Source organism: Panicum virgatum, chromosome 3N, assembly GCF_016808335.1.
Source record: "Panicum virgatum strain AP13 chromosome 3N, P.virgatum_v5, whole genome shotgun sequence".
Taxonomy (NCBI): domain Eukaryota; kingdom Viridiplantae; phylum Streptophyta; class Magnoliopsida; order Poales; family Poaceae; genus Panicum; species Panicum virgatum.
In genome coordinates, this window is record NC_053147.1 from 68124661 (window position 1) to 68150211 (window position 25551).

Genomic DNA, 25551 nt, shown 5'->3' on the forward strand with positions numbered 1-25551 from the left:
GGATCGAGATGAATAGATGATGGATGTCGATGGGCTGCCGCTGCTCGATCAGAGGCACGTGCAGATTTATTTATAGACGAGAGGAGACGGGCTCCTGGCTGGGTGGTCATCGACTCGCTGGCTCGTTGTGCTAGTTCTCTCGTACGCGCTTCAATGGCGGTTGCTTGGGAACTACTACCTCCGTTCTAAAATATAAATATTCGTTGACTTCTGTTCCATCTTATTCAAAAAATTTATGAAAATATTATTTATTTTGTTATGACATATTTTATCATCGTATATACTTGAAGTATATCTTAATTATTTTTATTTTTTCTCAAATTTTTTGAATAAGACGAATGATCAAATATAATCAGGAGAAGTCAACAAATACTTATATTTTGGGACAGAGGTAGTATGAGATTCCTGTGGAACAGTGGAAGCCAAGATACTTGAACAATGGCCTAGCTACTTTTGGACTTTGAATTCAGAAGTGGGAAGGGCTAGGGATGGTGGCTTATCATTTCGGCTACACACTGTTGCTGTTTCTTTTCTTTTGATTCTCTGATAATCAACCGGCACTTTACGTTCAAAAAATAATCAACCGGCACTCCATTCAGCTCTGCAACCTTTTGTGATTAAATAACTTTCCTGAAATGCTTTTGAATGGAACACATATATACTAGAAAGATTGGCGCGCTACGCTGCGCATGTAGAGGATGCGTGATGTGTTGCTGGTTTCTTTGGTGGGCTTTTGGTTAGCATTGATATGGTCATTTGGTTCATGTTGGTGTTGCATGGATGATGGATTTCTAGGGCCATGGCAAACGACAGTGCTAGCGCCTAGGGGTGGTAAGATTGCATGTGTGTTTGATGATCCGTATGAACAATTTGAATGGGAATCAGGAGTTTGAAGTGCCAGATATCCTGATGCAAATGACATGAAGCATCTATATTATCCCGTTTACTAAGGAAACTGTTCTCAGTGCTTTACCGCTAGCACCACAAATATAACTCTGCACCTTTTGGTTGTGCACTTGTTCACAACTACAGGCACTGAATCAAAGTGATAATTGGAAACTAAAATTAGAGAGGAAAATAAATGGTTTTCTAGACATAATTCTAGGGGGAAAAAATGAAACATAATGTGTGTCATCAATTCTATGAGTGTATTGCTCCTCATACTGTAAAGCATTTGCAGAAAAGAATTCCATCACAAGCTGGAAATGAGCGCAAGGAGGCAGATGGACCTTGCTCAAGTAGCACGTGAGATGGGAAACAATACCAATCTGGAAATGACATTTCCATATTGTCAGATTGAAAATGACATTTAGAAATTTTTAGAGGCAGCGTGCTTTGCAAGAATGGCAGAGAGCCAGAGAGTTCGGTGAAAACAAAGAAATTGATATAGGTGGGATACTGGAATTGGATAGAGGGCCTTGAGAGGACATAGTAGGTTGTAGGGAAAACAATGGTATAACATAAAGAAATTCAATTGCACCGTACAATCAAGGATAATTTGACCAACATTAATCATGATTTGAAAAGGCACCTTGAATAATGTCTTTTGGAATTCCCAACAAAGGTACGCCACGCCTGCTGAGTACAACATTATTTTTTTAGGATACTAATACGTCAAGATCACCATGTCAGTGCCCTAGGTGAAGTTTGCAACTGAATGACCGAGATGTAGAACCATGTTATTCAACTGCCTGGTTGATCACTTGGGTTTAGGATAGCAGGGTATATAATAAAGCGATAAGCAAGTGCATGTACCAGTCTATTTCAAATGTGCAATTATAGCAACTATTTTAAGATGTATAAAACAGGAGAGTGGAAAAATACATATATGAGCCAGTGAGGGAGAAGTTCAGAATAGATTATGCTCTCATATTTGCAACAAAGCAACTTCAACTTATTATAATCTCATCTCCGTTTAAATGCCTACCTTCTGCGGACATGGATTAAAAGGAAAACAATCAACAGATCTTAATTTTCAAAATAGAAACATGCATTCAAGATGGGCGCAACTTGGCAATCAAATCGTGAGCACATAGATGGAATTCTCCTATGTTGATATGCAGTAGTAATGAGATTAATTTAGTGATATGATCTATTGGAATAGGAAATTTAGACATCAGTGAGATAGCCTGAGGAAGGACAATCATATGAGTGTACTTGTACCTATGTGTTGGATGTTGAAACTACCGGGGTCCCTAAGCAATTAGAGGATATGCGTCAGCTCTGCTCAAGATTGGCTTTCATAGGGTCGAGTGCCCAGGCCTGCACGAGCAGCCTCGCACGCGGTGGTCCGAGGCTCTTAGGCACCCAGGTTGGCCTGCTAGAGCAGCGCAACGGGTGTGGGTTTGAGCTGGAGCAGCAGCTTGGAGGAGGCCGGCACCAGCGCGGAAGGGAATGGGGAGAAGGGCGGCGCACACGGGAAGCGATGGGGAGACGGTGAGGCAGGGGCAGGGGCAGGGGCAGCCAACACCGCCGCAACATGTGACACGGAAATGTTCGCGTGGCAAGGACGACGTGCAGACCTGCCGCGTAGGAAAAACGCGACCTGCTGCGCGCAAGACACGTGGGCACCAATGAATGAACGGCGTACTGCTAACGCACACTTGCATGCGTCACTTCCCCATAGGATAAATGGAGCAGAGGCTCTCGTAGGCCTCGGTTTGGTTCGGCGATATGGATTTACATATTCTCAGCATATCCTGATTGCAATTGTTTTTGTATCCTGGTTGAAGTAGTTTTCTGCTGAGGCCACCCATCTCTTGATGGATGACAATGTGGGTCTGATCCCACACCACCTTCAACGTTCTAACAATTATTCTGAGCTCCAGGCCTCGAGCAAGCAAGACGGTGGCTTTGGTGCCGGCAGCCAAAAGCCAATAGCTTCTAGTGAAGGCGCAGGAGAAATTAGAAAGAGCCGTAACTCTCTCTCTCTCTCTCTCTCTCTCTCTCTCTCTCTCTCTCTCTCTCTCTCTCTCTCTCTCCTCTCTCTCTCTCTCTCTCTCTCTCTCTCTCTCTCTCTCTCTCTCTCTCTCTCTCTCTCTCTCTGGTTTTTTTTTTGAAGAAACAGCCGTAACTCTCTTCCCCCGCCAACCCCAGATATATCTGCAGTGCAGCGTTTAGTCGTGTTGTGGTAAAATTGTAGAGACAATGGAATACTGCAGCCATGGAGTTAAGGCAAATTGCAACAGCTATGGAATTAAGGCCAGAGTAACAGCCATGGTTCATGACCATAGATCAATTTAATTACTGCTGTTACACAGTGCATGAATGGGTTACACTAATTCCTGAAATTAGTGACCTTGTAATCTCCCTATATATATATATATATATATATATATATATATATATATATATATATATATATATATATATATATATATATATATATATATATATAACCTTGAGATCAATGAAATTCAGCCATTTGTCATTATTTGTCTCTACAATTTTACCACAACACGTTATCAGCAGCTTCTTCTAATTGAGCAAGAACAGGTTACCAGTTTTGCAAGGGTAAGTATGGCCCGTAGATCAATTTTCTTTGAGCTGGTTCCTCTCTCCCTAGAAATCTCCGTGCACGACTCCTTCGTCGCCTGCTAGATGCACTCCTCCAGCTCCAGTGTGTCACCCTCAACGCGGCAGGGGCTTCTTCAATCGTGGAGGAAGACGCCGCAACAGTCACGCCGCTGCCCGAAGAGCTGCTCAAGCCAACAGCAGCGACTCCAGCACTCATGCGACTCATCTCGGATACGAGGGACCCGTCATGGTGATGGCGTTCTGTCCTCGCCATGGCCAGTCGTCCTATCCTTGTGGCAACGACGGTTCCACTTCACCGGAGTACACGCCGGCAATGCCGCCAAACTCTCCAACTCCGGCCGCGCCGCCGGAATTCCTTCTCAGAGGCATGTTTGCCGCGCGCCGCGGAGCCCCGCGCTTCTCCATGATTGCAGGCAGCTCCAACAACAACGCCCCGGCAACACCGCCTCCACCTCCACCACCAGCTCCCTCGACTGCCGGCCGCCCGACCGCAACCGCGGCGGCCAACGCGCGTCCCGGCCACATCATCAAGACCGGGCACGTCCCAGCCGAGACGAGCGGCGGCGGTGCGGCCCGACGCCCCCCGCCCTCAGGTGAGGGAGAGGCTTGAGCAGAGCGGGGGAGACGGGTCCAGTAAGAGGCGAACGGCGGCACCGGACCGCTGTGCCGTGCAGCCGCCGCCGCGCTGCGCAGATGCGCCGTCGGTGCGCTGCCGCCGTGCCGCTCGCTGATGCGCCAGCAGCATGCCGTCGCCTGAGGCCGCCTCGTCGCGCTGATGCGTCGCGCCGGTGTGCCACCGCGCTGATGTTCCATGGCTGCGCTGGTACTCCGATGAAGAGGAACCGTCATCGCCACAAGGATAGGACGACTGGTCATGACGAGGACAGAACGCCGTCACCATGACGGGTGCCTCATGTCCACGATGAGTCGCGTGAGTGCTAGAGTCGCTGCTGTTGGCTTGAGTAGCTCTTCGGGCAGCGGCGTGACCGTTGCGGCGTCTTCCTCCACGATTGAAGAAGCCCCTGCCGCGTCGAGGGTGACGCACTGGAGTCCGGAGGAGTGCATCCAGCAGGGGACGACGGAGTCGTGCACGGAGATTTGTAGGGAGAGAGAGGAACCAACTTCAAAGGAAATTGATCTACAGGTCATTCTTACCCTTGCAAAACTGGTAACTCTTGTTCTTGCTCAATTGGAAGAAGCTGCTGATAACGTGTTGTGGTAAAATTGTAGAGACAATGGAATAGTGACAAATGGCTGAATTTCATTGATCTCAAAGTTATATATATATATATATATATATATAAGATTGCAAGGTCACTAATTTCAGGAATTAGTGTAACCCATTGATGCCCTGTGTAACAACAGTAATAAATTTGATTTATGGTCATGAACCATGGCTGTTACTCTGGCGTCTGGCCTTAATTCCATAGCTGTTGCAATTTGCCTTAACTCCATGGCTGCTGTATTAGTGAGGTCAAATACAGATGTTTTGTAATAAGTCGGACTCTCAAGTCCAATCCTTTGCGGCTTTAGTCCGTGTAGTCTGTCAGTAAAGAACTCTAGGCCCAGCAGTGCTAGAGATACCCAAACAATCATCACAGCGCTCACCTGGGAATGGAACACGGACGCGATTATGCGTCGTTTCACGTGGAGATTCCGCGAACCATCATCTTAAAGGGAGTGTGATTTGTTAGATACGGTCTAAATTTATTATTTGCCACACGGAGATAGAAAGGATATGTGCATGTATGTAGAAAGGACAAAATAATGACATCACCCACATGCAAATAAGTTTTAAACAAAAAAATCTGTAAATCCCTAAGGTAATATTCAAATTAAATTCCGATTACACCATTGTATTTCTTGAGTCAACATTTTCGAAACAAGACCACACTTAACTATATTTTGACAATTTTTATTTTCAAACATTTTTTCATAAAACTTGAAAGTATGAATTACTGCAAACAAATGCAAATCACTTTGCGAACAATCTATTAAATCCGACGAACAAATGACATTACAATGCGAACAAAATTTGAACATCACAAATAAAAAATTGGTGCATGCATGTTGTCAGCTAAATAGGAGAGAGATTCTGCATATGCATATAAACAAAAGACAATGAAGATGATGTCTCCATATGCATGCAAATGCAAAATTAAAAAAAATAAACTATTGAACTGTGCATCCAAATTAAATCTAGATCGCACCATTATCTTCCTTGTCATAAATTTGGAATGCACCATGATCTTTCTTATGATGAGATTTTCAAAATAAGACCCCACTTGTATAAATTTGCACAATATTTTTCAAAAACATTTTTAAATACAAAATAATTAGTTTCAAGCTACTGTGAAGAAATATTTTAAATATATAAATAATTAATTATTTCATACTAGAACAAAAAGTTAAACATGATGCACAAATAATAATATACTACGAAAAAATTAAATATCACAAATATTTTTATATAGAATAAACAATAAAATAAATATCATGAGCAAATGAGTCAATATTACTGAATAATTTAGTCCAAAAGCGACACGGTATCTTGGGCATTCCTCATCGAGGTGTTGCATGTAGTCAGTTTCGGCACAAGATGCTGCAGCTGGATCTCCATCCTCTTGTCCTCCGTATCGTCGCAATGCAGTGGAAGCTGGGATTGTTCAGAAACTCGAGGTTCTAGCAATCATGTAGCAATGCAATGTCTACGCGGACGACGTCATTATGTTTGCAAGCCCAACAGTGCAGGAAGCTAGAGCGATCAACAGAATCCTGAAATTTTTTGGTGAAGCAGCAGGACTACACGCCCCGGCCCAACGTCCTAAGGGCCGAAGTGGACGACGGAATATGAAAATATCCTATTTATCTACCTAAACTATGGGCCGAGTTTGTATTTTCACCCTAAACTCGAATACCAATTATTTTACTTCTCAGACTTGCAATACCGGACATATGATCTCCTTGGGTGGTTTTTCTTAGTGGTTTTCCTCTTTTTCTTTTATATTTATTTTGGGTGAAATTTTGAAAAATCGCAAAAAAATCATAAAATAAAAAATTCAATTTTATTGTACTCCACATGAGTAAATCTATGCAATGAACATATTATATGATATGATTTAGTAAAAATTGTTTTTTACTATTAGATATATACTTTTATGTAATTAATTCATGTCTGTATTTTCCTTAGTCTAATTATGATAAAAATTTTATGGTGGACCGATAATTATATTATGGAGCTGTAGTAAAAATTTAGTGTTTATTGGATCATGTATGCTTGAGAAACCAAAGAGTCTAATATAGCTTGGAATTAAACTCATGAATCTATAACTCAGGCATGTATGATCCAATGAGTATGAAATTTTTATTAGAGAATAATCATGTAATGATTAGACCACCATAAAAAATTCATTATAATTGGATCATGGAAAATTTGATATGAATTAATTACATAAAATACATATTTAGAAGTACAACAAAGTTTTTTACTAAATTATATCCTATTATATCTAATCATGTGGAGTCAACAAAATTGAATTTTCCATTTCTTAAAAATTTATCCAAAATAAATATAAAAAGAAAGAAAATCATTAACAAAAACTGGGCAAGGAGGTCACTTATCCGGTATCGCGAATCTAAATAGTCAAAATACCCGATTTTTTATGGAAATTTAAACTCGGTCCACAATCTAAATAGGACTTTTTCCGACCCGATAACAAAGGGCCCCTTTGAACGGGCGTGCCTAGTTTACGGTCGCCCGTTGGGATTCGACCGTGCGGTCGATTTTCTGACCAGCGCACCTTTTCATTTTAGGTAAGAAATTATATTTCTTTCTTTCTCTTTTCGGAATACAGATTCCCGCCGCTTATTTCCTTCTCTTTTCGGGAAACAGGTTCCCGCCGCATGCAAGAAGACTAATCGCGCCCCACTCCATCTCTTTCAGGAATCGTTTTTCTTCGGGATGTGGGATAATAGGGTGCAAATATCGGGTGGGGGAGTCAAAATAAAACTAAGTTTTAAAGTTACAATTAAAGAATTTGGAACATTAAAAATATATAATTTACGAAATTGACCTCGACAAAATTTACATGTTGTAAAAAAAGGAAAAGTTTGATATAAAAATTTTTGACATGACAAAATTTATAGACAATAGAGTGTTGAACATTTTTGTGGGAAAAAATTATACCTCAAAAAAATAAATTTAAAATTAACAAAATTGAACCCGACAAACTTTACATGTTCGAAAAGAAGGAAAAAGGTCTGACATGAAAATTTCTTACATGAAAAAATTTATAGATAATATAGTATTGAACAATTTTGTGGGAAAACCTTGTACGCGAAAAAAGATTGGAAGAAAATGAATTTGAGAAAAAAAAACTTTACTACATGAACATCTTTAAAAAAAATTGAGGACAAGTTTACTTCATCAACAAAACAACAAACAATTGGAAAAAAATAGAATGATCAAACAAAAAAATGTACGCCACACCTTTACTGTCTCCATATATATATATATATATATAAAATAAAGGATTACAACTATTCAATAACCAACAGAATTTTGGTGCGCATAAAAAATAGAAATATTTTCTTCCTGCAAACTTTTTTTTGACGTTACTTAGTGGTCTAACAACGCAATGATGCCTGTTTGGAAATCTTCAAGTATGGCTCCTACAAAAAAAACGGTTGCAAAATATAAGATACGTAAAATATATGATATTTGAATTTGGTGAACTAATGGATGGGCATAGGCTAGGGTGGTGGGGTACCTTCTGGTCCCTGCAATGTTGTTCTCCAGAATTACACCCTGGTTTATAGAGATAGAAATAAAATTTAATTAAAAGAAATGATGAAGAAGGTGAAGACATAGGACTCGTCGATAGCCTCAGGAGATCCAGGAAGCCACTCAGTATCCTTCACAAGTGCTTCTTCAACAAAGTTGTCGACGTCAAAATGAGTCAGACCTCTGCAAGCATTATGTTACAGATTGAAAAATAAGAAGCAGTTGGCTTTAAAAGCCTAAACAAGCTTATTAGTTAGAAGGCTTTGTATCTGATCATATCTGGAAAGATCAACACATCTCCATTAGATGACTCAGTGCCATCTTCTCCTTCACAGATGGTCAATTTGGTCTGTGTCATGGTAGAATATACCATTCATTAGCAATAAACAAAATTATTAGCAAAAACCTGCTGAATTCAATTACAACCTTTTCCTGGCAGCGAACTTTTTTTAAAAAAAACAAAGAACATATAGAGTTAGAGAATAAAAACTAAACCGGAACGAAAATCTAGACTCATAGAGCTCACTAGTGTTCAAGTGAATTCCTGGGCCATGTCCAAAAATGCTCAAAGCACGTTTCAGGTGGTCCTACAGATACTACTAAAACACGATTCATGACAAGGATCAAGAAGGAACCATAAAATTAGCAAATAACCATACGGAGGGGCCATATAAGTTTCATGTGCAAATACATTTTAAATGTTAGGATCTGAATACCAAAACAGATACAAAACATGTAAGCACCATCCAAATTGGCAGATGGGTGTGTTAAATCAAATAATTCATGGGCACTTGTGTCCAGTTAACCAAAACCAGAACATATAAATTGAAAGCAAAAGCGCCAAACTGCAAGTCTGCAACTAAATCTAGACTCGCAAAGCCCAATAGCACAAAGTCAATCCTATGCCAAGCTCAAACCCCAAGCCACGATTCAAATACCGAACAGAATATACTAATATATCAATAAGAGCCAATCTTCATCAATTCCCTAGCTACAAATGAGGCGAAAAGAACTAAGGCCTTCTAGATGCAGACAATAAATTGCACTTAGAACTGGCATAAAGCATCAAAATATCAACATCGCTAAGCTACATGAAGATAGATCCATCTAGATTGTATGGCTAGTTCACAAACGAAATCATAATAACAAGCAAACAACACATCCGCCAAAGCACTAATCAAATTGACTCATCAGTGAGCAAGGACTGTAAAACCCCCACATGAACTAGCCTTGTCGTATGCAGACAAAGTCATAAATGAAACTACAATAAATCACCTGATAGCTCGAGCTAGTTGAACACTTGACAAAACTACAAAGCATATGGTGACGAAGTCAAACCTTAAAACCCAGACAACCCTAACTGGTTGGGCCGAGTATGGTAGGATGACGTGATTGGCCCTAATCAATTGGGCCGAGCATAGTAGGATGACGTGACTGTCCTTAATCAGTTGGGCCGAGTATGGCAAGTTGACGTGACGGACCCTAATCAGTTGGAATGAGTATGGCTGGTTGATAATGATTGGCCCTAATCAGTTGGGCCGTGTATGGCCGGAGAACGTGATTGGCCCTAATCAGTTGGGACAAGTATGGCAAGTCAACACTAAAACCCAAGTATGACAGGATATGATGATTGAGTCGAACACTAAAACCCAGACAACCCTAACTCGTTGGGCTGAGTATAGTAGGATAATGTGATTGGCCCTAATCAGTTGGGCCGAGTATGACAGGATGACGTGACTGACCCTAATCAATTGGGCCGAGTATGGTAGGTGGACGTTAGTGACCCTAATCAGTTGAGCCAATTATGGCAAGTCAACCTTCATATATATACTAAAAATCAAGACATATGGTAACAAAGTCGAACCCTAAAAACCCAAACAACCCTAACTGGTTGGGCCGAGTATGGTAGGATGACGTGATTGGCCCTAATCAGTTGGGCTGAGTATGACAGGTTGGCGTGACTGGCCCTAATCAGTTGGGCCGAGTATGGCAGGTTGACGTGACGGACCCTAATCAGTTGGAATGAGTATGCCACCTGGAAGCTTTACAGACTTGGATCTGGAATCATAATGTTTTGCCAGCCAAATTACTAGATTGTTTGGGATGGATGAGCAGCTAAGAGCAAGTAGTGACCCAAATCCACATGATGTAACAATCTCTTTCTGAACTTTTGACAGTCTACCAACAAGTCTAGTCATCTTCGCAAGTGAGAATTGGAGCTAGATTTCTGCAAACGATAAATATAGGAGAAAAGAATTTTATGTTAAGCTGAGAATAAAAAAATATATCAGAAAACTTTATGAGGCAGAAAAAAGATTTCAAAATGAAAAAATTATGCATAGTAAAAATATTTAGCATAATAAGTTCTATCCGCAAACAAAAACTCAGAAGAAAAAGAATAGGAAAAAAATATTTTCAAACTTGTATAAAGTTTAAGATAATAAAAATATTTATCATGATCACTACTGAAAAAATGCTTCTGAGAAAAGAATAAAATATTTATCATAAAATTTTGGAATGAAAAAATTTAAGAGAAAAAATATTTATCATAATTTTTTTGAATAAAAAACTTATATAGGAGAAAAAATGAATTCAATTCAATTATATAGGAGAAAAATAAAATTTAAGTAATATTGTCAGAGCTGGGTAGTATTTTGAGAAACAAAAAAAATAAATTCAATTATATAGGAGAAAAAAATTAAGTAATATGCAAAAAAAACTGAATATGGTTTTTGTTGGAATCAGCCTCAGAATAATATGCAATTGCTTTGTCATGATACTAGTAGATTTAAATTTTGGTGCATAAAACAATTGAGTAGAAAGAAAAATGTCCATTGAACTATACTCATCAGAAAGAACTTGTTCATAGAAAAAAAATTATAGCTGCAAAACTTTTGAGACACTTCTATGGTGCTGAAAATGCTAAGAAAACTTCTGCCCTTGCATACAGAACTTGTCCATAAAAAAATTAACTGACACGAGAGACAAAATTTTGTTGCAAAGAAATAAATTATGTTGAAGGTGTGAGAAAAAGTTTGGTGGAGAAACTTTTTGATGAAAAAAATTACCAAATACAAAAGTTGTACATCGATGGTATAAAAGTTTGTGTGAACAGAAGCAAAAAATTTTGTCATTGTCGAAGTGATAACATAGTACCGTATAACTTTTACAGGAAAACTTTTTACAGGGGGAATTTTGGTAGATGAAAAAGATTTTTGTGATGATATAAAAGGTGAAAAAAATTGGTCAAAAGTTATCAACCAAAAAAAAAGATGGCCGCCAGATACAGAACATATCCATATAAAAAATTAACTAACACATAAAAAACTTTACTGCTAAGGTCTCTGATATAAACCTTGTTATAAATTTACTGCTAAGGTCTCCTAAGGCCATATGTAGCGGCATGAAAAAACAAAAACAAAAATAACAGCAGTTGTTGATGGGGGGCACATACTGAACATCCTTCCAAATTCATTGGCACTGCCGCTCTTGAAGAGCCGCCGGCGCCATCACAGGTGCTTGTGTGTTCATCTTCCTGAGAACATAAAGGTACAAAAAAATGTGGAGGAGGGGGGGAGGTGTTACATTACTTACTTGGTCCCGGTAAAAAAATCATGCACACAACATAAAAGGAACAATCTGATTATTCAAAAGTAATGGAAAAAGGCGCATGGGGAGATAAAATGGTGAAAAAAGAGATACTAACTCTGGAGGTTTGATTCGATCTTTTAGCTTCATTACTTGACCGGACACCTTCCGAATCAGTATTGTCATCCATCTACTGTACAAAAAAGAAAATGAAAAAAGGTTTGTCTATAGCTATTAGAAAAAAAAGGTATATACTCATTCAGAAAAACTAGTGACATCTATTACTAGATTCATAAAAAAAGGTGTTTGAAACCCTCTAGATCTCTGCATCCCTATTCAAATACTTGGACATTCAAAGTTCAGTGATCTGTGAAGATAATACAGCTACCAGAATATAACTGAAAATAAAAACTGATATGGATTAGCTATGTTTGACTACCATGAATCCGTACCGACGATACTGGTGCTCTACCTTTTATATGCATTCTAACTTGATCTGTAACACCCCCACCCCCTACAGCAGATACGAATAGCCGTGAAACCAGAATCACACCTGAAAAAAAAACAAAAAACACCCAAATCTCTTATCAACAAAAAAAAGGAAAAAAATAAGAAAAAAATGCCGTTACCCCCGTGAAGCTCGCCGCCGCCGCTAGGGGCGAGCGCCCGGGGAGGTCCCTGCCGCCGCTGTCACGGCTCCCTTGAAAGGCCGTCGCGCCTCCTCAGGAAGGCCGGCGTCGCGCCGCACCGCTCGCGGAGCTCCACCAACTGGAGACGCCGCCGCAGCCGCTCGGGAATCCCGCCGTCGCGCCGCACCTCCCCTGCCGCTAGCGCTCCGCACTGCTCGCTCTTGGGGCCGAAGCTCGCGGAGCTTCCCTAGGATTCAGATCTGAAGCAAAAAGAGAGAGATGAAGGGGAGAAAAAAAGAAATGAGAAGAAGCGCTCGGTGCTTTGGATGAGGACGACGGATGGATGAAGCTAGTAATAAGTGATGAATTGATGTGGCTATGGGACCTACCCACATGAGCGGTCAAATCGACCGTGAGAAGCCGAACACCCGGTCACCCGTAGAACCAGCTTTGCGCCTTTGAACGTTGGGTCTGAACCTAATGGCAAGGCGCACACAGGCCAACAACACAAGAACCCCTCAGCAAACGGGCCGGCCAGCGGGCTGTTTGAAGCTTAGTGCGGCCCAAAATCGGCTTCAGGAAACTTACTCAATTTTACACTTTTGTCCTTATAGTCGTCATGTTTATCCCTTTTTTCACACTTTTGTTTCCGTTTACGCTGATCGATTATCGTGTGTAGATAATATATTTCCACTAAACGCCCATCTCATCATCATCATCAGAAAGTAAAGGATCCAATAATCGTCCAACCTGGAGATCGATCTGAAAGACGAACACGAGCACAGCATAAAGCACACAGATCAAGAAGAAGAGAAGCAGATATTTTTGCGTGCTCTTCCTCTCTTTCTTAAGAGCATCTCCAAGAGTGCCCAATATATTTGCTCCTAATAATTCTATATTAGGACCTTTGCAAAAACTTTTGGGCACAAAAGAACTGGTTTCCTCCAACAGTTGTCCTATATTTAGTTTTCAAAAATGAGCCACGTCATTCCATTTTAGGGAGGCCCTCTTTCTCATGCACTTGATAGATCCTACCTGTATATAGTGTGAGCAGAGGAGCATCATTCGTGATAGAAAAATTTTCTCCCTCCCCATGCGATTGTCACCAGCAGGCTCTGGCCCTGTTTGGGACAGCGAGCGCCAGACGCGCTTCGCTTATACGCCAACGCGGACAAAACGTCGCTTCTCTGATTCTCTCCTGCGCAGTTCAATCCTCCGCGTTTTGTGTTGGGTGCGATCAAGGAACGCGCGTCTGACGCGAACCGTTCGACGCGATTATTTTTGCGTTTCGCGTTTAAGCGACGCGAACGCTGTCCCAAACGGGGCCTCTGTCACCGGCACGAAGCGCTTCTCGACGACGTGCTTTGCGACAGAGGCTCCTGCTAGTTGCCCAGTTTCATGGTGCATGGAGTTGGCGGGATAGATAGGTGAAGGCATGGGGCCAGCAGAGCACGTGGAAGGTTTGGGAGCTCTCTGTAGTGGCGGAAATATGACTCCAGATGCCACTGTTTTTGGACGTGCGAAAAAATTGGGAGTTGGATTGAGCTTCTGTTGGAGCTGTAATTTTAGTATTTGTGCCCAAAACGAGATTTTTGGGTAGTGTTTTGGGCACTCTTAGAGATGCTCTAAGCATGCATGCACGGTTTCTTTCTCCTCCCACATAACAAAAATTCGGAAAAAGAAAACACGAGCAAAAAATCTGGTAATAACAGTGGTCGATGTGGCTGCAATAATCTGCAGACGATTAGTCGCTGGAGTTAATCTTTTTCCTAAGGGGTTTGCATTGGGCGGGGTAAGGTTAGGTGATCGATCGATGTGACGATTCTCGAGTGCAAGAAACCGGCCGGATTGACTGCAGGGAAAGATGGCGGCGGCGGCGGCGGCGGCGGTCACCTCCTTTCCTCGCGCTGCGACGGGCTCCGCCAGAAGCCGGCGCCCTGGAAGCTAGCCCAGACCTCCTTCTCGACGTCGGCGAGGTCGTCGTGCCTGGGTGCCCAGTAGCAGAAGTCCATGGCGTCGCCGTTCCTGTCCTTGGCCACGGCGGCGAGCGCCCTGGGGGTGGCGTCCTCGGAGACGAGGTCGTCCATCTCCTTCTTCTTGGCCTGCGCGGCGCGGGCCGCGCGCCGGCGCCGCCTCCGGGCGCGGATGGCGCGGCAGCAGAGCGCGGCGGGCACGCGCACCGCGGCGAGGACGACGAGCTCCACCACGGCGCAGGGGAAGCAGCAGCACACGGCGGCGCACTCCGCCGCCGTCCCGCCCGCCACCTCCCCGCACCGCGGCTGCTCCCGCGCGCGCCGCCGCTCGCGCTCCCGCCGCGCCTCCACGGGCGGGGACCGCCGCAGCCGCCGCTCCTCCTCCTCCCGCGCCGCGGAGGGCGACGACGCCGCCGCCTCCGACGCCGACGCGCACCGCCGGTGCCGCCGCGGCTGCTTATGGTCGTGCGCCTGGGGCTCGGCCATCGACGCCGATCGCGCGCCGCCGCTGCCCGCTGCCGTCGACTTCGTCGTCGCCGACGCCGCCGCCGTCAGAGACCGCGGCGCGGCGCCATCACTGGCCTCTTGGTTCGTGTGGGGGAGTGGGACGGGCGGCCAGCGGTGAGAGGGGACGACGCATCCGATCCTCGGCAGGGCGGCGAGAGACGGCGGTTGCGGCATGCGCGTGGCGGGGGCCGTATATAAGCGGTTTTGGTGGGCCCACCGCCACATCTATTTTCGTGGCTGGAAACCCGTTAAGCCCAAGGGATGGGTGCCCGTCTCTATCTCTGGTGGTGATGGGGAGAGAACTGACATGTGGGGCCACCCCTTCTTTTTAGTTCCTGCCTTGACAACAGTAGGCACCTGATGTTAAAATTAGCTCCTGTTCATTTTACAAGAAAAGTTCAGTGTCGATCCCCATTACGTACTTCTTCCTAGCCACATAGAGGTCAGCAGAGTCGCGGATTGATCGGCGACTTCTTGATCGGGTATGAGCTGGCCCGACCTGTTTGGATCCAAAGGATTGCGATTCATGAACAAGATATAGCTAAAGCAGGGTCTCATCTTCAAATAGCATTTCAATTTGCATGCCATTGATTACAAAATTCTCCTGTTCCTCTTCTTCCCCTCGAACAAATTCAGCATTTGCTATTAAAAAAAGAGAGAGAAGGAATTCGGCATTTGATGATCTTCTAGCTGATAAGATATGGATGGATTTGTAAATTTGATCGGATTTTATGGATTTGTTTGAAGCATGTAAAAAAGATGCTGGCGGGTGAGGAATTTGTTGACCTGCGCGCACGTTGCGATCATGGAGGTACCTAAACAAATATACACTGTATATATAATTGGGGGAGGTGGCGGCCACGTACATGCGTGACGGTGCACGCACGCTATGCAGAAGGGCGGCGGCGCGCGCGGGCGGCCGGCGGTGGTGGACGCCGGCGGGGCTCGGGAGATGGACTCGCCGCGGTTCCGCGCGATCCTGCGCGCCACCAGCGGGCGCCGGAAGCGGCCGCCCGACGTGAAGAGCTTCTCGCACGAGCTCAGCGCGGGCGGCGGCGGCGGTCCGGCGGGCATGCGCAAGATGGTGCGCGGCGGCGGCGGCGGCGGCACTGCCCCCGAGGAGTTCATCGGCGCCATCCGCACCAAGTTCATCCGCCTCAAGGAGGAGGTGGACAGCGAGCTGGGCGTCTTCGCGGGGGACCTCGTCGGCGCGCTGGAGCGGGGCGACGAGCCGGAGGGGGAGCGCCGCCTCGCGCTCGAGGACCTGCTGGTGGCGGCGCAGCGGTGCGCCGAGATGAGCCCCGAGGAGTTCTGGACCCGCTGCGAGGGCATCGTGCAGGGCCTCGACGACCGCCGCCAGGAGCTCCCCGCCGGCTTCCCGAAGCAAGCGCACACCCGCATCCTCTTCATCCTCACGCGCTGCACCCGCCTCCTCCAGTTCCGAAAGGAGGCCGCCTACGCCGGCGACGACGGCAGGCAGCAGCACGTGCTCGGCCTGCACCAGCTCAGCGACCTCGGACTCTTCCCGTCCCGCGCCGACGGCGGGGACCTCGGCCGCAAGAGCACCTCCAGCCTCACCGAGCTCAAGGAGCGCCTCATCAGGCGCCGGATGCTCGAGCACAAGCACCTCACCGTCGGCGTCGACTTCTCCCCGGCGAGGATCTTCTTCTCGTCGTCCGGGGACGGAGGCGGAGCCGCCGCTGCTGCTGCCGCTGACCACTCCCCCTCGCCCGGCAACGGCAAGATAGCGTCCTGGAAGAAGCTGCCTTCCCCGGCCGAGAAGAACAGCAGCAGCAGCAATAACGCCGCCGACCCCTCCAAGGCCGACGAGAAGAAGCAGCAGCCCATCATCCCCCGGCAGCAGGGCAAGGCGAGCGTGGACGAGATCGTGGAGCGCGTGGACGCGGCAAGCATCCACCCCGACGGGCTGGCGTGCCTGGGCGGCGCCGCCGCGGAGGTCCCGTCCCAGTACCCGGAGGCGCAGCAGATCATCGTGGACGGAAAGCCGCGGATGATCTGCCGCATCTGCGACTTCGAGATCCCCATGGCGCACGCCGAGGGCCACTTCGTCGTGTGCACGCTCGCCGACCGCTGCGACGCCAAGGGCCACACCGCCGACCAGCGCCTGCTGCGCGTCGCCGAGGTGCTCGACCGCGTGCTCGCCTCCTTCGAGTCCCGCAGCCCGCTTGCCGGCGACTGGGCGAGCTCGTCGTCCGAGTCCGACGCGTACGCCGACCACGACGCCCTCTCCCACCTGCTGACCGTGCCCTCCGCCGAGCTCTTCCCGGAGGGCGCGCTGACGCCGGCGTCGGGGAGCCTGCCGCAGTCCCCGCTCCTGACGCCGCGGTCGGGCCACGCCGAGCCCTCCTCGCAGCTCGCCAAGCACAGGGCGTTCGCGGAGCTGGAGAACTTCCAGCAGATCGAGAGCCTGCTCGCCATCGCCCGCGGCATCGAGAGCATCAAGAGCTCCGAGTACAACTCGCTCGAGGACCTCAGCTCCTACCTCGAGGACCTCAACGCCGTCATCGACACGCGCAAGGTCGACGCCCTCGTCGTCGAGACCTTCGGCCGGAGGATCGCCAAGCTCCTGCAGTAAGAGATCTTTCGCAGTAAGAGATCTTTCGGTGCACAAAGAAATAATCCTCACCGATAGATCATCGATCCTCCATGGATGTCGATCCGATCGCAGGGAGAAGTTCATGCAGCTGTGCGGGCAGATCGACGACATGAACGCCGGCGAGCAGCAGCTGCACCCGATCGACGAGGACGGGCCCATGGAGAACAGTGTGAGCTCGCGGACGAGCCAGGCGCTCAACGGGAACGCCAACAGGCTCAAGGACCGGACGTCGATCGAGGACTTCGAGATCATCAAGCCCATCAGCCGCGGCGCCTTCGGGCGCGTCTTCCTCGCTCGGAAGCGGGTCACGGGCGACCTCTTCGCCATCAAGGTGCTCCGGAAGGCGGACATGATCCGGAAGAACGCCGTGGAAAGCATCCTGGCGGAGCGCGACATCCTCATCTCCGCGCGCAACCCCTTCGTCGTCCGCTTCTTCTACTCCTTCACCTGCAGGGAGAACCTGTACCTCGTCATGGAGTACCTCAACGGCGGCGACCTCTACTCCCTCCTCAGGAACCTCGGCTGCCTCGACGAGGACATGGCCAGGACCTACATTGCTGAGCTCGTGAGTTGCCTATCCTGTGAGATGATGATCTTGAGATATATCATTTTGCTGCAATATCCTATTCCTACCTGAAAACATCAATGATGTAGTATGACTTTTTTGTTTCTTTCTTTCTTTCTTTCTTTCTTCAACACTGAATAATGCCTGAATAGGTAGGAGCCATGCCATCTCATCTCTGTCTGAATATATAGGTTCTTGCATTGGAGTACCTGCATTCCATGAGTGTGATCCACCGTGACCTGAAGCCTGACAACTTGTTGATCGGTCGCGATGGCCATATAAAGGTAACAATTGGAACCCATTGCTTTAATTCCTGAGAGTTTCCTCTCATCTATCTATCTATCTATCTATCTATCTATCTATTATATCTTATTATTTGGCCAATAAACGGAGCCTCCACGTTCGCTCTCAAGGTCTAAAAATAGAAAATAAAAAAATTAAATTACCCATCACTGCCATTATAATAAAATTAGTCAAAAATACCCCTTATCTTATAATTAGCTAGGCTCACCACAACTAATGTACATAATGTGCAGTACATGAATACATTAATCGCAGAATATAAAAAATTTGTACATGGGTAGATTGTTAATATCAAATATCAACGACTACAGGAATCAAACAAATCACGTCATCATCACGTTTCAATACGTTTCCATAAATCAGATAGATTTATTTTTTTGAAAAAAATGAAATTCAACAATTATCATTGAAAAAAAACAGGGGGCATCAATTGGGGAAACTAAGGGACATGAACAAGATTGCTGGTAGTTAAAAAAATCAGAAATCTTGAAAATGTTACAGGAAAGAATGCTCGCGGGACCAAAACAAATGTCATTTCTCACACATGCTTGCCGCAACCAGATTTACCCCTTATCTTATAATTAGCCAGGCTCACTGCAACCAATATACGTAACGTGCGGCACATGAATACATTAATTGCAGAATATAAAAATTTTGTACACCGGTGGATTGTTAATATCAAATATCAACGACTACAGGAATCAGACAAATTACGTCATCATCACGTTTCAATACGTTTCGGTAAATCAGATAGATTTATTTTTTTGAAAAAAATGAAATTCAACGATTATCATTGAAAAAAAGACAGGGGGCATCAATTGGGGCAGCTAAGGGATATGAACAAGATTGCTGGTAGTTAAAAAAAATCAGAAATCTTGAAAATGTTACAGGAAAGAATGCTCGCTGGACCAAACAAATGTCATTTCTCACACCTGCTTGCCGCAACCAGATTTCAGGTCACACTTCCTGCCCCTGCTTGCCGTGCTTCCTCGCCACACGTGTTGTGCCCGCTCACCGCATCTTACAGCATCCGCTCAGCATACAAGCCTCACCCGCAAACCAGCTTACCATTTGCGCTGCCAGACTGAGGCTACTCGCACTGCTATCCTGTAAAGGATACTGCAGTAGCGTTTGGCGTACAAAACGCCTGCAGCAGCATCCTGTATAGCCTCCTATATGTTAGCAGAAAGGGCCGGTATCCTCCAAATGTGGTGAGATGGCGTTCCTCCTCTACGCGCCCACATGGCGTGGGGCCCGCAGCCCGCCTGCCCACCGCAACAACCAGACAGAGAGAGATGGCGAGCTCGAGCACGGCGCGAGGTCGACCACGGTGCGAGGCTCCGACGAAGAAGAGCCGCCACCCCAAGCTCGACACGCCGGGGAGAAAGGAGGTGGAGAAGAGAGGACCGTCGGCCGCCAGGATCCTTGCCTCCCGTGCTCCTGCCACCACCACCTCTCCTCCCTGCTCCCGCCACCATCGGTTCCCCTCGCGTCCCCTGCTCTCGCTACCGCTGCTCCTCTCGGGCCGGCACGAGAGATCCATGCGCGGCCAGCCGGCGTAGGATCTCGACCGCATGCCGAGGCGGCGCAGAGCTCGACTCCGCCCCCACCATGTCGTGCCGCTTCGTGTCCGCCATGCTGCGCCGCCCTCCCGCGCGCGCCGCTCCACCACACCGCCTGCAGCGCCGCCGCGAGGAGGGGGAGGACCACCGCTTGCAGGCTGCAGCGTCGTCGCGAGGGAGCTAGGGCTGCGGTGGAGGAGCAGGCCGAGGCGCTGGGCTTGAGGTCATCGGAACTGCTACTCGCGCCAGATCCAAGAAAGGGAGGGGCAAGCGCAAGAGAGGAGGACGAGGAGGCGCGCCGGCCCTGCTCGCGAGGAGGATGCAGCTCGTGCAGGAGGTGTGGGGGAGCCGCCGGAGAGGAAGAGCAATGGGAGGTCGAGGATAGGCGCGGTGGAGGCGGAAGGACGAGAGAGAGAGAGGAGGGATAGTGCCGGGGGAGTTATAAAAAAGAAAACAATTGGGTCCACCTCCTGGTAGTTGGTATAGAGTAGAGATATAGTGGATGAATGAGTATAGTGAAATTGGATATAAAGGAATGAATCTCGATGACCAGGCAAGAACATTCATGGAAGACAAGGACAAATCGAATGTGAAATAGATAATGCTGATAAGGTCATTTCTCTATCTCGTGTGAACTGTCCACGCTATTTTCTTAACATTTGAGAGTTTACACATACCCTCAATAAACAACTTTGTATACAACTTTTATCTACAAAATGTCGAAACAAATTAAAATTTTGGAAATTACACGTAAAAAATATAGTTTGTACTCAAAGGTTAAAAAACACAAAGTTAGAATACAAAATAAAGGATATAACCTTATAAAGTATCTAGCCGCGCAAATGCGCGGGTGGCCTACCTAGTTATCAGTCAATGAACAGTAGTGTTCATCAATGCATGAAACTGCTGACTTGGATGCTATGCAGCTGACCGATTTCGGGCTGTCAAAAGTTGGCCTGATCAACAGCACGGACGACCTGTCGGGCCCGGATGTCAGCAGCGGCCTCGTCGGCGATCATCAGCCGGCGGACGCGGAGCAGCGCGCGCAGCAGCGGCAGCAACGGCAGAAGCAGACGGCCGTCGGCACGCCGGACTACCTGGCGCCCGAGATCCTGCTCGGCATGGCCCACGGTTCTACATACACCTGCTGCATCTTCTGCTTCTTCAGTGCTTCATAGAGGGGAATTTGGAGTGAAATTCAGAGCGTGACATGGTCGATCTGTGCCCCCCCCCCCCCCCCCCCCCCCCCCCCAAATGCAGGTCCGACTGCAGATTGGTGGTCAGTTGGGATCATCCTCTTTGAGCTGCTTGTGGGGATTCCTCCCTTCAATGCCGAGCACCCACAGGTACATGCACAATTTCTCCCAAATTTTCTTATACTTATTCCTTGTTTTGTTCGTAGAAATGGTGGATCTAAAGTAGAAACTTGAAACTACACTAATAAACAGGATGTTTTTTTTTACCATAGATCATTGAGTTTTTCTGAATTACATGAACTGACAAGCAAGTGCCAAGTGGAAATATTGACTCTTCTTGTGTATGTTTTTGCTGACAGAAATTATGTTGATTAACCAATAACCATATCAGTTATCTGCAGATAATATTCGACAACATAATGAATCGGGAAATACCTTGGCCACATGTACCAGAGGAACTGAGTTTTGAAGCGTATGACTTGATTGACAAGTAAGTCAGAAAAAAATATAAGGTTTTACAAAAATTTACAATCATATGCGCACACTAGATCTTCGTATTGCAAATGCGATCTCGACTCATTTTGTCGCCATATTAGACTGCTTATGGAAAACCCGGTGCAAAGATTAGGCGCGACCGGAGCTGGAGAGGTACTCCCTTTTCTTGTTCTTCTTACTACAGTTTTTGCAAAATGACTAGTATTTTGCACATGACACTAACTGAAATATGCTATTAGAGCAGGTAAAGGCTCATCCGTTCTTCAAGGACATCAACTGGGATATGCTTGCCAGGCAAAAGGTTACTACTAAACCACTTATACTACTGCCTAGCAGGGTTTACGTTATCACTGATACATGGTTTATCAGTGCCCTCCGGTATCGATAATCGATTGAAAATCGGTGAAATATCGCTAAAATCGACTGATAAGGAAGGTCAAATTCAAATATCGATAATCAATGATTTATCATTGATAATCGATGCAAATCGGTCGATTTATTGAAAATTCGGCTGAGAAATGTATTTAGCAGATGGAAAATAGAAATTTTTATAGTATTTTTATTTGGTTTGTTAAGTATGGTATTTTATAAGGTAAATTATACATACATACATAGCTTACGATAGAATTGCATTAGAAATAAACATGTACATATATTTTGGACATAAATTGAATAAACTATAGATACATATTACACATATCCATGTTATGTATAATTATGCAAACCACACAAATAGGCATACACCAAATGAAATTGCACATAAATACAAAAAAGTACATAGTCCATACAAACCACATTGTCCATATTAGCATAAATTGACACAAGTTTTATGCAAATTGGTAACAGACTCATATGACCACATCCATAATTCATACAGAAAGGCACTTAAAACATCCATTTTTCATAAATGACACTTTTTTATAATAATTATGTAAACCAGTTAGACATAGTTTTTTTAGTATAAGCATACATATTATAGTCAACATTGAAGCCTATTGTATCCTAACTGATTTAACAACAAGTCAACATTGAAGTCTTTCTTCCCACCACTAATATTTAACACTAATCTACATTGCAAATTATCAGTATAACCATCCATTTGTAGCATAATATACAACAATATAGTAAATACCCCATGCATATTTGGTCAAGTTGGTGAAAGGAAATAGAAAATCAACCAAAATTGTTGAATATCAACTGATTTGCATTGATTATCGATGGATTTGCATCAATTATCAGGCTTTAGTATTGGAAACATTTTTTTGTCTAAGCAAACGGTGGTTGTTTTTAATATGTGACATCATTCTAGACTATAGAGAGGCTCTAGTTTTTTATAGAGTTTTTTCCACACTAGTTATAAATTTCTTTGAATTTTTGAAATTTGGATCGAAATCCATCGAAAAATCAATTGAAAACCGATATCAGTCAACATCGGTAACGGTAAATTTCACCGATAATCGCGATTATCGAGCGGTTTTGTATTCCATGCTGCCTAGTACAGTCACACATTTTTTAAGAAACTATAGTAGTGCAAAAATTCAGAAAACTCGAGAAACTGACTGCCTAAATGAGAGTCCCTTAATTTCTAGCTTCATCTTCTTTGTAGGTTGCATTTATCCCTTCTACAGATGATGACTACGACACGAGCTACTTCGCCTGCCGCCACGCCTGGGGCACCGCCGACGAGCATGTCAATGCGCCCTGCAACGAGTACGACGACAGGAGCGAGACCAGCAGCATGAGCTGCTGCAGCAGCCCACACAGTTGTGACTACGAGGAAGATGTATGTGTGCTGGATCATAAGATGATTCCTCTATGATCAGTTTCCACCCTTCCGATTGAGATGTCCAGGCCACTTTGTAGCTCTCAACCTCATGATTTTTCCTGATGAAACATTGTCAGGGTGATGAGTGTGGCAGCATGGAAGAATTTGGCGCGCCATTGTCGGTGAAGTATTCTTTCAGCAACTTCTCATTCAAGGTAACCCAATATCTGAAAAAATTCCTTGCTGTCAACGAGCTGTTTTTGTCTGAATCTTGCCACCAACATCACTGGTTCAATCCTGTCTTTGATGACTGAATTTTCTTTTTTTTTCCTTTCTTTTGTGATCTGCAGAACATCTCCCAGTTAGCATCGATGAACTACGATCTGATAACGAAGCACAACGAGGACCCTTTACAGTCTTCAAAATCCTGAGAGCATGGATTCACTAGAGCAGCATATCCCCCACAAGCCACAAGGTAGCCAACATCCCCTTGCTGAATGTTGTCAGCTACCGAACATTGAGTAGAACTAACACTGAACATTCTCTCTTCAGTTCTTTTAGTCAGGGACTGAACCTCCTCAACTCTCTCTGATCAATGATGCTGTGAGGAAATGAACCTGCAAACATTTCATCCGGAACTTGCTCAGACCAGTTAGTGAGCAGTTTAGGAGATCCATTTCTATGGTGAAACGCATGCTTTGTTTGAAAAAGGAAAAAAAATACAAATGCATGTTGAATGACCAAGAAGTAGTGGTGAGATGAAGAACAGTACTATAGTAAGCGATGGCTTTGCAATGAGGCCATTATCAGAAGATAGGTCGGTATCATGACATCCATTGTTGGCACCTCTGGCAACTGGTTGTAGATGTATACCTTGTTTGTAGAGAGATATCACAAGCAATAGGCTATGTTGCCCGGATACGCGGATATGGATACCGGTACGCGATACGGGGATACTCCGATACGCCATTTTTCCAAAAATAAGAATACGGGAATACGCCAATATATATAAAAAATAAAAATAAATAAAAGTTTCAGGAACTAGAATGTGAGAAAATAGAAGTTCTAGGGACTATAATGCTTCATAAACTCATATATTCATATGTTCTATAATTATTAGAAAAGGAAAGGGGCAAAGGAAAAAAGAACCAACCTTATCTTACATGTTCGTCTGTTCCACGAATGAGGTCATCTTCTTCCTCAACCTCCGGCACTCTCTCTCTCTTTCTCTGTGTAGCGGCCAACTCCGGCGGCCGCGGCTCCTCTTCTCCCTCTCTAGCGGCCGCGCGGGCCGTCCAGAGGCGCGCTCCAGCGGCCGTGGTGACCCGCCAGCGGCGAGCTCCAGCAGCGCAGCACCACCCTAAATAGTGCTTTAACAGATGTGCGGGCCTCTGTCTGGACAGGTCGCGCAGCCGCTGGAGCAGTAGGAGGCACGGACAGGTGGGCGGGCGGAGGTGACGGCAAGGGAGTAACGAGCGATGGGGAAGGAGTAGGTGGAGGCACGGGCGGGTGGCCGGGTGGCGGTGACGGCAAGAGAGCGATGAGCAGCGGGGAAGGAGCAGGAGGAGGCGTGGGTGGGTGGCCGAGCGGCGGTGACAGCAAGGGAGCCGTGCGAGGCTGCTGCGGGTCTGCGGCTGCGCGAGTGGGGATGAGAGGGTGGCACAGCTGAACGGAGGACCTTTATACGAAGCGATTGAGTGGTGTTATTAGGGTTTGAAGGTATCGGACAGGTATCCACAGGTATCCCACGAGTATCCGATTTATTTTTATTATTTGAAAATAACTAAATAGTCCGATACTTACGGGATACGTATCCGGGAGTATCCGTGGAGTACGGGTATCCGATACGGTATCCGATACCGGTACGTGAGTTTTGCGAAGTATCCGCGTATCATAGGCAATAGGTAGAACTTTGTGATAGTCAGTCAGTGTTGGAATGAAAAGTTCATGTACAAAAGTAACCTGACGTGATAGCAATCGAGGGGGTTGTATTCTATGAGGTTGCAGCGCCAGGCATGCTCTTTCGGAGGC

General features: G+C 45.7%; 2 protein-coding genes and 1 long non-coding RNA gene across 5 annotated transcripts; 1 reads left to right on the plus strand and 2 right to left on the minus strand.

The window, feature by feature from the left end:
- Positions 1-8100: 8100 nt before the first annotated feature.
- On the minus strand, positions 8101-12849 carry LOC120666995. Of its 3 annotated transcripts, none has more exons than XR_005672042.1 (4): positions 12538-12849; positions 12027-12101; positions 8307-11855; positions 8101-8208 (listed from the first exon to the last, which is right to left on the minus strand). It is a non-coding gene; the product is annotated as an uncharacterized LOC120666995 (long non-coding RNA). The 3 variants fall into 3 exon arrangements; XR_005672040.1 differs by lacking the exon at positions 12538-12849 and adding an exon at positions 12381-12463; XR_005672041.1 differs by lacking the exon at positions 12538-12849 and adding an exon at positions 12381-12461 and having other exon boundaries at positions 12027-12098.
- Positions 12850-14175: 1326 nt separating this feature from the next.
- LOC120668068 lies at positions 14176-14891 on the minus strand (the record flags this gene model as incomplete). Its single annotated transcript, XM_039948019.1, has 1 exon — positions 14176-14891. A coding segment is annotated over one exon (465 nt), but the record flags the coding sequence as incomplete, so codon positions are not given.
- A 1015-nt stretch (positions 14892-15906) lies between these two features.
- On the plus strand, positions 15907-23995 carry LOC120668070 (probable serine/threonine protein kinase IRE). The gene is made up of 11 exons (XM_039948020.1): positions 15907-17609; positions 17707-18199; positions 18391-18483; positions 20991-21195; positions 21325-21410; positions 21662-21750; positions 21857-21908; positions 22000-22056; positions 23362-23538; positions 23658-23735; positions 23871-23995. Exons 1-11 carry the CDS (start codon positions 15907-15909, stop codon positions 23949-23951), a joined length of 3114 nt encoding a protein of 1037 aa, XP_039803954.1. The 3' UTR covers positions 23952-23995.
- Positions 23996-25551: the final 1556 nt, after the last annotated feature.

Excerpts from the sequence above, each read along its gene's own strand:
- LOC120668070 (XM_039948020.1), top strand. The coding sequence starts at position 15,907 with ATGCAGAAGGGCGGCGGCGCGCGCGGGCGGCCGGCGGTGGTGGACGCC. Across the intron at positions 21,411-21,661 it reads TCAATGCCGAGCACCCACAG|ATAATATTCGACAACATAAT; the intron begins GTACATGCACAA and ends AGTTATCTGCAG. Across the intron at positions 21,909-21,999 it reads GCGCGACCGGAGCTGGAGAG|GTAAAGGCTCATCCGTTCTT; the intron begins GTACTCCCTTTT and ends CTATTAGAGCAG.